Here is a 14,362-nt window from a genome sequence, read left to right as displayed (position 1 = left end):
TTAATGGTCTTGGGCCTCCAGGGGAGGAAAAAGCCCTGGTTCCAATCCCTGTAGAAGTGCTTCTTGCTTCATAGTCAGATTCTATTTTTAGCTTTGGCCCCTTTAAATCCTCCTGTACCACCTGTACCCATGGGTGCTCAGTGCAGCTACGAATACCCCTGGATCATCTGTGCGCCAGATCCTTACTGCCTGTGTGTAAGTTACCCACAATAAACTTCCTAGTTGCACTTTTGGAATTGCCTGCTTTGTTTTTCGATCTCAAAGTTCCTTCTCAGTTCGGAGGATATTATTCAATATCTTTGCCTCCCAAGTGGATATATTGGAAGTCTGTGCTTTCTACTGAACATTACTATCCACCTAAAACTGCTCTAAAAAATAGTCTATTAAAAAATGTCATGGGCTATTAAAAATTCCACCATGAGATTGCAAGTGTCTATTCATTTCTTTCCAGCTGAAGTTGAGGGCACAGCCAGCAATTAAAACATGATTTACATTAAGTTAAAGGATAAAGTAGCATTTAAAAACCAGCTGCCATTACTTGCATTATTTATTCATAGGGTACTGTGTAATTGCAGATTTGTGCTGAATAAAGACAAATGTGTTCTCTTTATTGAAGAACTTACAGTCCAAAGATAGAATGGAAACTTAGGAACAACTTTAATTTTTCAGGATCATCAAAACAGGCATTCTAATGGAGGGAGTTAAGCCCAAAGACTCTTCTGTGGATAAGACTTTTTACCCAACATCTATATTTACAGTTCTTGTACCTAATAGCATATTGAGAAGAACAAGACTGTCCTCAACTTGGCATTAGTGTTGGCCTGTATTGTTTTTTTTTTTTTTTTTTGACTTCTCAAATTTTTATGGATGCATATTTTATGAATCTAATAATATCAAACAAATGACATTAAATTACACTCTCAACACTGAATTGTTCATATATGGAAAGGGGAATCTCTTGAGTTTCACTGAACCATTATCCATCATTCAGAAGTGTTCACCTCAGTATAAAAGGTGCTATGCTTAATGAATTCAGAAACAGCAGCTTTATATAATTGGAGAGTTAATTTTTTCTTTTCTTGATATTTAAATTTTCTTATGTGTTCCCGTAACTAGTTCTTGGTATGCTTTAGTTTTGTTGTTTGTGGGTTTGTTTTGTTTGGGCCAGGTGAACTGTTTCCCCAAATTTACCTTAAAGCTTAATACATGAATTAAAACCACTACCCTCTTGAAGCTTTTCATGGTGCAACTTTCCTATCAGAGAAGACAGTTCGACACTGTGGAGCGTTAGATTATTATGATCACACTGAAGATATGTCCCACTACTCTCGCTTCCCACTTCCTGTTCCAACAGTATTAAACTACTTCCAAGTTCCCCCAAAGCTCCAGCATTTTATTCCTCTCTGTGTGTACGTACTTTTTCCTCTGCTTACAATGTTCCACCCTCCGTCTGCCTGGCTTCGCCCTTCACTTTGCAAACCTCAGTGTATGTGTGCCCTTTCCCAGGAAGCTCACCTTCCCTGCTGCCAAAGACAAACATTTTATCTGTTTCCATCCAGTAGTTTACCCAGATACAAGGTATATACTTCAAATGCTGCTGTTTAGCTCCTGGTGCCGTACTGCAACTTATTTTTATTTAGTTATTTTTCACAATCTGTCCTTCTCTGAGTGAGTGATATTTGTGTCTGGTTAGATGCTGTATTTTATTCATCTCTGTGTTCCCATGGCCTTACACATTGTCTGGCCCATAGGTATTGCTTAAAAAGTGTTGGAAGAATTTAATAAAGTGATGCATATTACTCCATCAGCAGCAGCAGCAGCGAGTAGCGTTTTATTTGAAATACAGAATATGTTTGTTTACTGCTTAAAAATCAAAAGATAACCTAGAGTAGTTAGCATCCTAACCATGCATTGCTGCCCCTCCACTTCCCGCCCCCACCCCTCCCCGTGGCATCTCAATATCCTTTTAACTTAAATGAGAAGCAGTTTTTTTCTTGCTGTTTCTGCTAGTTGAGAAGTCAGTGTGATAGAGATGCATTAATGCAAGCGGGATTTGCCTAGACATCAATAAACGCAAAAGGCTCCCGGCGGGCCACTTGTAGTGTCAATAAAGGTTCATAATTACTTGCTCCTTTGAGCATTTTAGACCCAACCTCCTATTTGCTCTGTTGTAAATAGGAGACTGAAGACCTGAGAGGTTCTTAACTTTTTAAATCTTAGGGGAAGAATGGCAAACATTGCCAGGGATCGCAGGTTTTTAACCAAAGGTGTTGGCTGTAAGCTGTGTTATTTTAGGCTGTCAAGGGACTAGAAATTCAGAATACCTGCTTTTGCCCTCCTCCTTCCATGGAGGATTGGTGGTGAGTCTCACCTTTTCTGGGTTTAGGGAGGTGTAAACCCCAGGTACCAAGAGTGGATGACAGGTGGAGACACTGCTCAACCTGAAGGAACAAGGAACTGAACTGAGAGAGGCTCTGGGGGAAGGGATGGAGGCGGAGAGCTTGGAACCTGCTCAGATAGATGGGGGAGATCCTGGCTTCCGGGCACTGTCTCACGCGAGGGTACCACGGACCCATCTCCAGCAGTCCCGCGGTAAAAGCCAAACCATGGCGTGGTGTATCCGGAGTAGCAAGCTTCTCTCTGGGTGAGGGTGGGGACCAAAGACGTGGAGAGGTACTCTGACTAAAGACTTGACCCCAAGAATGGAAGAGTGCCCCTGCCACACAATACAGTAGAAGTGACAAACAAAACAAACAAAAGACAGTAGAGGGGAGGAGAGGGTGAAAATTAGGCTAAATACACATTATTGAGACTTTCAGAGAACTTGCTCTTCCGTCTTCCTTTCTTCTTCCTTCCTTCGTTTAAACAGCAGTTTCTGCTTTTCTCATAATCCTGTTTCTCCACAGCGAAGTTTAAGTGGGATTGGGTTTTCCTTGACTGCTGCGTGAGGAGTTTCCAAATAGCAATGAATAAGAGTCAGATAAATATCCATAAAGTTCCTAGTGACACCTCTGTCATCACTTGCTTCCTGCAAGATTCTGAATTGGGATGGTCATCTACGACCCTCCCTGAGTGGCCGATCTGCTGATCCGCTCATGTGTGTATCTGTACTTTCCAGATTGAGCTGTGCACGGAATATAAAACGTCCTCCGACTCCTTCCTCCTCCCTCCCCCATGCACTCTGCTAGGAAGGCGTGCGTTTGTGTGCGCGTGTGTGTATATTTAGCAAAGAAACTTGGAAGAACCTACCCCTCTTGCTGCCCACCCCCAGCTTTATCCGAGCAGGACATATCTCTGATCTGTCCCCAGCTTAAGTGTCCCTTCCACGCTGATGCGGACAGACTATCTCGGTGCTTCCTTGTACACGGAGGTAACGCTTTGGTGTCCCGGGAGGGCGACCAGACTTAATCCTAGTGCGCTGCGCTCTTCACACGATGTGCGAGTACTGGTGCGTGCGTGAGTGTGTGCGTGTGCGTGAGTGTGTGTGTGTGTATACATGACTGTGATTTTGTGAGCTTCCTCTCCCGGCACTGTGCGGGCAGCGCCGGCGACGTTACTCTCCAGCAACGCAAGGCAACAGCAGCCTCCGCCCCCTCAGTCCCGTGATTGGCTGGTTTTGCTCATCATTTCCCTGCTAGGAAAAGGGAAGGGCCAGTGACGCCCCCGAACCCAGCTGCAGAAGCGGCCGCCACCTCCAGTGCACAAGGTGTCTCTTCTGAAAAGAAACCTGAGCCCCAGGGAGGCAGCGCGGAGCGACTAGGGCAGGGCTGGCGGGAACCGCGAGGGAGAGCGCTTGGGCAGCGTTGAAAGACCAGCGGGAGCTCGGCCGCAGAGGACCCTCGAGACCTGCTGCTGAAATCCCAGCCCGACGCTCTCCTCGCGTTTTACAGATTACCCCCCACGTCCCCGCGACTACATCTCCCCAAAACGGAGCCTTCACATGAAGAGAAGGTGAGGGAGCTGGAGCAACCAGGACTTTCCCGGGCACCCAAGATGCGCTCCATTAGGAAGAGGTGGACCATCTGCACGATAAGTCTGCTCCTGATCTTTTATAAGACAAAAGAAATAGCAAGAACTGAGGAGCACCAGGAGACGCAACTCATCGGGTAAATGCAAAGCTTCATTTTAGGAAATGACAAAAAGTCTAGCAGTAAATGAAATGTGAATATAGACTATAGAGTGAGGGCTGGGATACTATGTGTGTTCGTGTCAGCTTGTGTGTGTGTGTTCCGTCCCAGGAATTAAATAACAAAGGCTGTTGTTGAGGTGTGTGTGCTTCTGTACGGCGTGCTCCCGGTACGAGTTCAACTTGCTCTGTGCGGTGATAGTGACAGTTGTGTTGGCGCCAGGGCTCGCACGCCAAGGAGAAGTCACCGCAGAAGTGTCAACAAAGAACGGGTGCCCTTGTCCTTTTAATGACAGGGCAGAACTCATCCGAGATGTCTTTATTCACCATCTGGTTGTCCTCCCTTCTTTCTCTGCCCTATCGCTATCCGGAGATTCTAGAGAAAGCTGGCTTCCTGAAAGGCTGAAGTTAAAGCCCAGAAAGCAGGAAATGTGTCTCCTCTGTTTCTTTACAATTCTTTGGCATTGGATAGGGTCTGTGTATCATAATTTTAATTAGAAACTCCAGGACAACCAACGATACTTACTTGCTCTCCGTGGGTAAAATGCATGGGCGTCATGGTTACAGTTTTGGAAACCGGGTACTGTAGCTTCACACAGACTATATTTCTGCTTTCTTTAGTTTGTCTAGATGAGTTCAGAATCTTCCTCCACCCAGTAAGTTCTCTAAATATCACACTTCCTTCCTCCCTCCCCCTGGCCTCTGTGTCTTTGAAGTTTACCCAGGAGGTGGCTGCGACTTTGTGTTGCTTACATATCTTGGAAGCGTTTTCTGAGGATGTGAACCTGGTTGTCAACTCTGTTCAAAGTCCTGTTTCGGAAATCCTCCCTCATCTGGAGGCGTCCGTTGTTGCTATCGGAAACTCAGAACTAGCAGAGATAACAGCCTGGTTTTTATTTTCCCTGACATTTATAAAAACGAAGATAGAACCTTTGCCATTGTGTGTGTTGGGGCAGGAGAGGGGCGCACAGGACCATTAAAATGTGCGTGCGCGTACACACACACACACACACACACACGCACAGAAACTTCATGCACTCCATTTCGTAATATTCCTGCTCCCCCCTAAGTAAAGAGAATTTAAGTGAGCAAGACTCCGGCTTATCCTTACAGAATAAATTATTATTTTGTAGCAAATTAAGAAAGAAGTACAATCTAAAAGGACTGAAAAATGAAAAAGCATATAAGGGATGGGCTAGATGATTGTTATGCATCAACAAATCTGTAAATGGTCTATTTTTTTCGGGGGGGGGGGCGATGCCGAACTCTATGAGGCCGTTAACACACGGAGTGGGTGGGTGGAAAATTCAGCCTAGCTCGATTGTCAGAAAAGAAGGGCTCCGGGCGTGGGTGTGGGCATCCTCTGTAGACCTGTGCTTTCCAGGCAGACAAAGGGGTCTTTAGGAAGGTGGTGAACCGGCGCCTGGGGGAAAGGCGGAGGCTGGGGCGTGGGGGTCGAAGCTCTTTGTTCCCTTCCGGTCTGGTGGGCTCCGAAGATAAGCTTGAGTCCAGACAAAGCGGCCAAGCCTCGCCAGGACTCTGAGGTTCGGGCCCTTGGCTCGCAACCCCTGGAGAGCGAGAGTGGGCGGGACGAGTGAGGCGAGAGGAGGCGCCACATGCTGCCAAGGCGCCTTCTCCCGGCCTCCCTAAACCGCCGGCAGGAAGGAGAAGCGCACCCCAAGTCCCTCTGGGGGAAACAGACTTGGGATGCCCCCATTTCGCGGGCGACCTTCCTCTTGTGGCCTTTCCTGGACGCGGCCGGGCGTGGACGAAGAGGAGGCTGGCGCAGGCAGGCAGGGACGTGGCGGTCGGGCTAGCCGCGGGGTTTCTCCCGCACCCTTTTCCGGCTGAGCCGACCTTTCCCAGCTCCTCTGAGACTGCGCGGGGCGGCCGCAGGAGTTAATGAAGCAGGAGAGGTGCGCACAGGAGCCTCCCCTTGCTCCCCGAGGGCTGGCAGCGTGGGTGGAAGAATGAGCGAGGAGACGGGGGAAGACTTTGTTGCAGGAATCAGGCCCCCTTAAAAATAATAATAATAACTTTTACTGCTCAGTCTCCAACCGGGCTCCTCCTCCCTAATTAATCCCGTAATTACGGCCGTGCGGGGCGAGGCGGAGAGCCGACTGCCGGCGTCGCGCGTGCCCGCGCCCCGCAGCGCCCGCTGCCGCTGCCGCCGCCGCCGCCGGCTCTTCCCTGAGACCCTGGAGTGGGCGCCGCCGGGGGCACCGTGAGGACCGCTAGTGCCCCCTGTGCGCCCTTTCCCTCCTCCCTCGGATGAATCGTTCAGAGGAAAAGCTTGTGGTACCAGTTGAAGATTTCGTTTCAACTCCTGACTAGCGCAGCTGGTGGAGGAGTTGACTCATCAAACATTCGCATTTTTGACTCTCTTTCCAAGCCACGTGGAGGGGCTTCTTTTGAGATGAGTAAACTAGAGTGGCCGTTTGGCCCCAAAACCCGGGCCAGTAATCAACAGTGAGGTAACCGTTAGTCTCTGACCTTTGGGGGGCACTGCGTGCCTTGAGAGTGGGCGGTAGATTCACTTAAGGGCCTTACGTAGTCCTTGTGTCATAGAACATCCTCCGAGATTCATATTTAGCTTCCCTGCTACCATTTTTGCCATGTTTATTCGACCTCCCTCCCTTTTAACTGGGGGTCCCAACTAGAGTCAGTACAAGTGTTCTTGTTCTATATATATATATAAAAATACTGAGCAGTCATTCCACGTGGAAGGAAAAAGAACAGAAGCACAACTTTCCTACCAACCATGCATGTTCCCGTATCTCCATAGGAATTCTAGCAGCATGCTTTTTATAAGGAATTATTGGAGAATAAGTCAAGTAACTGTTAGATATTTAAAAGTATTCATTGCCTTATGTTGATTAGTTAATAAAGTTTAACTCAAAGGGCATTGGGGGGGGTGAAATGGTCTATTTTTGATTGATGTTTTTTTCTTAATAGAAAAAATGGCACTTGCCTTACAATTGACCTATAGTTTTACTAGCTCTGTGTGCTCTTTGGGTATAATTTGAAATGTGTTAACTTAAGGGTCCTATAGGTAAAAATATGTGGGTATGCTCATTTAATGAGAGAATATATATGAAAGTGTAACACTAACTTTAATACCATATAAACATTTGTTTTGATTATTATTCCTTAAAATTTGCCACATACTCTTTTCCTTGTTGCCCATGAGACTTTAACTTAATTTTCCTATTATCTAGAAATCTTTATAATTTGACTGTGTGCTTTTGGTTATCTCACTAAATGATCACCAGTATTAGTTATGAAACTTTCGGTAGAACTGACAGTGGAGATAAGCATTCATACTTAGAGTGTTAATTATTGTCAGCAAAGTTAGTTCCAGTTTGTTCCAGGGTAGAACACACTTTTGTAACTCCGGAAACCAGAACCTGCATGTTACTTCGTATGTTACATTTGGAATTCTACTAAAAGCCATAGACAGTAAGTTAAGGTAGTACATCTCATCTTTATTTTTAGTTGTTCTAACACTTAAGTAATGAAAACGCAAAACGGCCTGCTGTTAGTGTTCGGGTTTACTCTGATGCAAGTTCTTTTCATTTAAATGATTTAAATTTTTATATTAAGAAGGAAATTTAACCTAAGGGGACCCATTCATTCCAAAGCCAATTCAAGAAGAGTTTACGGTGGGGCTGAATGTAGGGCTTTTGGGGACCACATTCATGAAACAAAATTAATCATATTTGTTGTGTACTGCAGAATTAAATTGTGGTAATGCTGACAATTCATACTTCGAAGAGAAAAATATTTGTAAAGACTCATAATTACCGATTAGTTTCTGTCACTGGAATCGCATGAGTAACTAAGTGGGTTTCTCTTAGCTCCATGTAAGCAAGAATACTTTATAGTATATATTGCTTTATGTTGTGTTATTTTTTTGAGGTGTTGAGTGATTATCCCTTTAGAAGTACGTTTTGAGTGTTCCTGTATAGAGCCGTATGCAAGAAATGTTTTCGGTGCAGCTGTTTAGCAGTCGTGTGTGATCTGCAATGAGAAACTAGTAGGGGGTGGCAACATCCTTCATGCCTTGCATTCACAGGAAGGAAAAGCCTTTTCTAAGACCAAATACTACAAGATCCCAAGTGAGAAATCCCTTGGGACTCATTTAACTTTATACAAAGAAATTTGCTCCAGAGCCTCAAATTGTAGGAAGCCTGGCCTTCTCAGACTGAATTCCATTGACTTCAAGGAGAAGTGTGACTAGTTGTAGCTATTTTCATTCAGAGTTCTTTCCAGTGATAGAAGTCTGAAATTTGACTTTGAAAACAATTCAAAGAGCAGAGTAATATGGTAGCATTTCATTAATGTAAAACTGATTTAAACTTTTAAACCACTTTTTTTTTTTTAATCTTAGAAGTTCTGAAAAGGGTCTGCACATTATAAGTCATTCCACCTTATAGCAATGTATCTACCTGTCAGTAAAGCAGTCTTCCACAGATATTTTAAAATGCCAGCTTTCTTCTCATATAAAAGCTTGTTGGTGGTGAAAATAATTATTATAGCAGTCTGTGATTAAGAAAAAGATGGTATTGATATGCCAGTTATTAGCAAGGTGAGGATTGGGAAGACCCTACACCGAGAAATGATGAGAGTTTGTGTCCATGCTTCTTGAAGGCACATCTCCTAAAGTGTGATGGTTAACTCTGTTTATATCCAAATTTTCATCCAGATGTAGTTTTATCATTAGAAATGTAATATAAAAATTGACTCTGAGCCACTGAGTAGTAATTGCACCCTATGTTTCCTTGCATCCTAAATGACCTCGATACAATGGCTATTATTAGCCATGCATAGGCATGCAAGTGTATCATTTTCATCAGTAGGACATTTAAAAATATTAATTTTTATAGAGTTCTAAATTTCACAGGGAGTAGTTGCATTTGATGTTTTGAGTTGCTTCACATTGAAACTACATGTTTAAAAAAGAATGCAAACCAAAATACCAAACTATAAGCCTCCAGTTACAGAATTCATCTAGCAGCTGTTACATAGGCAATGTTTCCATTGATAGTAAGGGAGCACTGCCTACATAATAAACACAGATTTAGACTTTGTGACTGAACAAATAGCCATGTTACTTTTTAACTATGTTTTTGAGATTCTAAAAAATTAAAAGGTAGCATGTAAAGAAGTACATGCAGATATTGATAGGGCTATACCATAAATAGGTGGCTTTTTAATTCTCTGAGTCTGGGTTTACAGCTATAAAGTATAAAGAAATAGTCTATTGAAACAATGAATAAGTTTATCTATAAAGATCCTAATGGCATGAATGCAATCATAAGTATTTGTCACCATCATCACCACCACCAGTACCCTGCTACGAGCATGCCGAATGGTATACTTGCCTTATACTGTTGATTGGTGAGGGTAGCACAGTTGACTTTTTGATATAATAAAAGATACCAGTAATAATGGCTACTGAATGGGTTTTCTCTCCATTACAATATCTCCTCACCACCAACTATCAGGAAGTGTCTCATTGTTGAGATCTTTTGAGACCAATGCAGTTTTAGAAATTAGCACTTCACTTGTGCTTTATAAATTACTTTCACATACAGAGTCTCAATCCTCATGAAGTCAAAGCATATTAGATAATATTTTCGCAATTTTAAAGATAGGCTAAGGCCACAGTAGCTTGGGAAGAGAATATTGTCGAAGGACATACAGCCTAACAAGTGGTAGAATTACAGACATGCCCAGATCACCTGATAATCTAAGGTCTCCTTACTTCAGAACAAAAGCTCTTTCCATTATGTTTCTGTGTCTTCTGTGAAAATAAAATTACAATATTGGGATGCAGGAGAACTGGCCAAACATCCTGTCTGTATTGTCTAAACACAGCAGGGAGGGAGGGACTAAAGGGGAACAGAACTTTGACGGGAGTTGTTTTTTTTTTTTTTTTTCTTTAAATACCACAAAGATCTTTTCTTTAGATGAAAGTATTTTTATTTCAAAAATAAAAAGTGTAAATGATTTTCCTAATAAAGCCATATTCACCTAATCTTTATAATGCCTTCCATCATGCTTATACAACTGTTCTTCTAACTTGTAGAAAAAATTGCATCTATAATTTGTCACCTGTACTCTATATCAATTATGTATTGTGCTACTTAAACAAAATGCAACTTACTTTCACAAAGCTGACATTTTGGCTTTTTTTTCAGAGATGGTGAACTGTGTTTGAGTCGATCACTTGTCAATAGTTCTGATAAAATCACTCGAAAGGCTGGCTCTTCAATCTTCCAGCATTCTGTAGAAGGTTGGAAAATCAATTCCTCTTTGGTCCTGGAGATAAGGTGAGTTTCCTTAATAAGGCATAGTAAATTTCACTTCATGTTCCAGAATACGTTGGGCTTGGCAAACTTAGATTGAATGCTTGATTTATAGTTTAAGTATGAATACTTTAATAAGAGTGAACCAGCTCTATTTAATGTTGCTCACTGAAGGATGTGAAACCATAAAACTGAAATCATTATACAGTGAGAAATTTAAGGATGAATATGTGAGTTTTTAATATACTGTCTTTATACTAATGGAATAAAATATTCAACAGAATCCTAATATTTAACATACTATTCTTTACTCTATTACTCAGGATGGACATATATTTTGAGAATTATCTTTAACTTCTCTAAAATCTTCATACTGATCTTGTATTTTCTCACACTGGATAAAAATAGAGCCTATCCAACTCCTCTTTTACTAACAATTTGACTTTCTCTGTGAATGGGTATTTCTATGTGAGCTCCTGTAATAAAGTTCTCAATAATTATATCCTAAGTAGGTAAAAATCAGCAAATAAGCTTTCTAGAGTATTGGTTTATTTTTTATTTTTTTGTAGGATTCTGGCATTTAAAAGCTTAAACAGCTCTTGAAATCAAACTTATTGCCCACACATATCCATTATATCTTGTTTTCTTTGATTATAATCCTCTAATAAGAAAGTTAGGGCCAGACCTTCCTAATTATGGAGGAAGCAGGCAGATCATTTTTTCTACAGTGACATTGCTGCATTGTTTGGTATGTTTAATCAGAGAATTTTAGTAAATCAGAACTCTTTAAAAAAGTTCAAGAGAACAACCATTCTTTACATAATACAATCATTGCATTTTTCTAGTATTGGCAAAATGCTAGTTACTCAATGATTGGATAGTAACACAGATTTTGTAAGGGTAGGTTAGTGGTTAAGAGGGTAAGCTGCTGATCTTTGGATTTCTACCTCCTCACTTCTTGAATCACATCTACGTCTAATATAGATTATAAGCAACTATAACTACTAGAAAGAGTCTGCTGCACTCATCTTTAGAGTTTGCATAGCAGTTTATAGAATGCATTGCAGCAAAGGCACTCACTGAAATATACTTCAAAGAATGTCTGGGAATGAAAAAGAGATGAGTGCCAGGGAAATGCAGGCATGGTTAGGCTATTTTGTTTTAAGCATTCAAAGTGACTGGAATGGCAACAGGAATCAAATCACGGCAGTGTCAACTGGTATATGTCTGTTGCTTTTAGTTCAGAGAGAACTCTGTGTATTTGTAGGCAGAGTACCAGAACAAGGAGATGATGACTAGAGTCTGATGTAGTGCAACTCTGATACAGTTTATAAATTGGTGTCTTCTGGGTAGAATATGGTCAGCAAGCAATATTTATTTCAACTGGATTAAAAAAAACAACTTAAAGCAGTATTAAAAATTAGGAGATGACTTTTAAAAGTACAGATGTTCATATACTCTTCAGAAATTGAAAAATGTGACAATTCTGGACCTTTATTTCTCTTGAGAACCTGTTGGCTGAAGCCAACACTAATCATAAACTCTCTAGTTTGACAGTTTTACACCTGGGGCCCCCTTTTCTCATGATACCTACGTAGTATCTTCCCCACTATCTCATACTCCTTTACCCACATTTGAATTTAGAAATTGTAAGAGATGAGATAATTATGAGGACAAAGCTACAGAAGGTGAGACTAGATGGAGTCATAAATACAGTGGTTGAGTTTAAAAAGAGCAAGGACTTATATTTCTTGGAATTAGGTTGAAAAGAAAGAAATATACATGATTTAAAAAGAAAATATTAGATCTATAAGAATGCCTAAAAAGAACCTCCAAGTTTGAATGATTTGGCAGGAAGGGTGTCAAATAGGTAAGGCTCTACAAGTTGGGTAAAGGAAGCTAATGGAAGAAGGTAAAGTAAAATAAGAAATTGTAATTGTTTAATTAATATTATCTAGCCGTGCTAAATAATATATCAGATAAAAGAAAGTCTAATAAAAATTTAAAAAGTAAAAGATAATAGTTTAATTAATGTATCTGAGCATGCTTTCAAGCTAAGGGTATTTAACATAAATCCCTTTTGACCCAAGCAATTCATTGTTGCAACTTTATAAATTAATGAGGGTTGCATTTATATCTTTGAGGGTGATTTATTTTCAATTATAACAGCTAACAATGTGAATGAGATGACAGTGCTCTTTCCATATGGTTCTCCTTCACAGATAAAGAAGCAAACAATAAAACAGTGAGCAAATACTGAATAACACATGCAAAGTTGCCACTTCCATATAAGGAAATAATAATTTGTTAAACCATTATTGTACAATGTACAAACAGTTCATAAAAATTATAATTGCCTGTAACAGTCGTGACTAGTAAATACCAATCAATTTGACACCTGTAATACTAAATTTAGAACATAAAAATGTCTGATTGTTGGCTTAGCTTTTTTTTAAGTCATGCTAGAAACATAAGGTATTTTGGATTGTTATTTTCCTTTGTTTCTTCCCCACATCTATAACATTTATGAAGAACCATATTACTTTGTGTCTTTGAGTGGATATGGGCATATTTTACAAATGTTTTCAAAATTCTACTTTGAAGTTTTGGATTAAGACATTACAACTAATCGTTTTTGATCTTACATGATTGAACTATGCTTACAAATCTTTCTCACTTTTAAAAATCTCATTAAACTTATAATGCTCTTGTGCACATTCTTAATAAATTATTTATCTATTTGCATTAAAATGTGGAACAGTCCCTGAAGATAAATTGTTTTTCCCTACACTTGTAGACATGATTTTCTTTGTTATTACTAATTCTTTCAGCCGATATGCACTCTGCTGCCTTCACAAGCACATCAAGTATTGATTCATATATATTCATTAAACAGCTGTATCTCTGGGAGTTGTCTGAGAGATGGTTCCGTGTATTAGTTCATTGTACTCTGAAAATTCATCAAGATTTAGGGAAATTTATGCATTCCACAGCTAATGTCGCAATTAAACTAATTAATTTGGTTAAAGGCTTGGTTTTATTGGTAGTAGTTTGTTCTTTATTCTTGTAAGCTGAGACATGACACATTTATGATACATCAGATGTTGTGAGTATCTGTGAACATTGTACTGAGAGATTATTTGGTTGTGTCCAACACTTGTGACTTGATTTTTTTTTTTTCCATCTTTGGGTTGTTTCTCTTTTTTCTCATTTTTCATATGTTGAATAGAAGTCTAAAGATTTCAATACTAGATATGGATATATAGAAATGTATGAGCTCAGCTACTCATCAGGACAGATTAAGCACATCGTAATTAATTAGTCAGCAAAAATATTCTCAATTCAGTCATCATGTATGAAAGTTCTTGAACGGACAGCATTTGCAGGCTGACTAAACATAATTGCAAATTTATATGTACTTTACCCGTCAAAAAGAATTTGCTGTGGTGTGCATTGATTTACTTTAGAAACAGATCAGCGCACATTTCTTCCACTCACTTTGTTCAGTAAGTGACCAGTAGAGCACATCTTGGGCCACACAACTGGTTGGTCCCAGAGTCGGGCTGCAAAGCCAGGCCTGTTTGACTGCAGAACCAGAGCTCTTACATGAGACAATTTTTTTGGAAAACTACAATACTAATAATACATACTATTAAAATGCATCTTTATGAAGTACACAGTGGTTGTGTTTTCTGCTCTAAAATGATCAAGTATAAGATAGTATTCACTTAGTATTACCAAATGCTGGGCCAAATACGAAATGGCCCCCTGAGATGTAAATTAAATCAGAAAAGTGCTATACTTCAAGCTTTTTGACGCAATTTTGCCTTTTCATTTGATTGTGTTCAGGATCTTTTTCTTTTGATACTAGCAAGAATATCTTTCCTATAACAGCTAGGATCCTAACTAATCTCAGAATTCCTAA

The 14,362-nt window shown here is 40.5% G+C and overlaps 1 protein-coding gene across 2 annotated transcripts in view; it reads left to right on the top strand.

Annotated features, from left to right (window-relative positions):
• Positions 1 to 3,655: 3,655 nt before the first annotated feature.
• ST8SIA4 (ST8 alpha-N-acetyl-neuraminide alpha-2,8-sialyltransferase 4) overlaps positions 3,656 to 14,362 on the top strand; it is an 87,836-nt gene continuing 77,129 nt past the window's right edge. The window contains exons 1-2 of one of the 2 annotated variants that reach the window (XM_006184282.3): positions 3,656 to 4,106; positions 10,330 to 10,461. In XM_006184282.3, coding sequence (XP_006184344.1) covers positions 3,994 to 4,106; positions 10,330 to 10,461 — 245 coding nt within the window. In that variant the 5' untranslated portion in view covers positions 3,656 to 3,993. Of the gene's footprint in view, positions 4,107 to 5,686; positions 6,043 to 10,329; positions 10,462 to 14,362 lie in introns of those variants that run through there. The other variant, XM_032476425.1, reaches the window with a different exon arrangement.

This window comes from Camelus ferus, chromosome 3 (genome assembly GCF_009834535.1).
Source record: "Camelus ferus isolate YT-003-E chromosome 3, BCGSAC_Cfer_1.0, whole genome shotgun sequence".
Classification (NCBI taxonomy): Eukaryota; Metazoa; Chordata; class Mammalia; order Artiodactyla; family Camelidae; genus Camelus; species Camelus ferus.
This window is presented reverse-complemented; position numbering and strand designations above follow the sequence as displayed.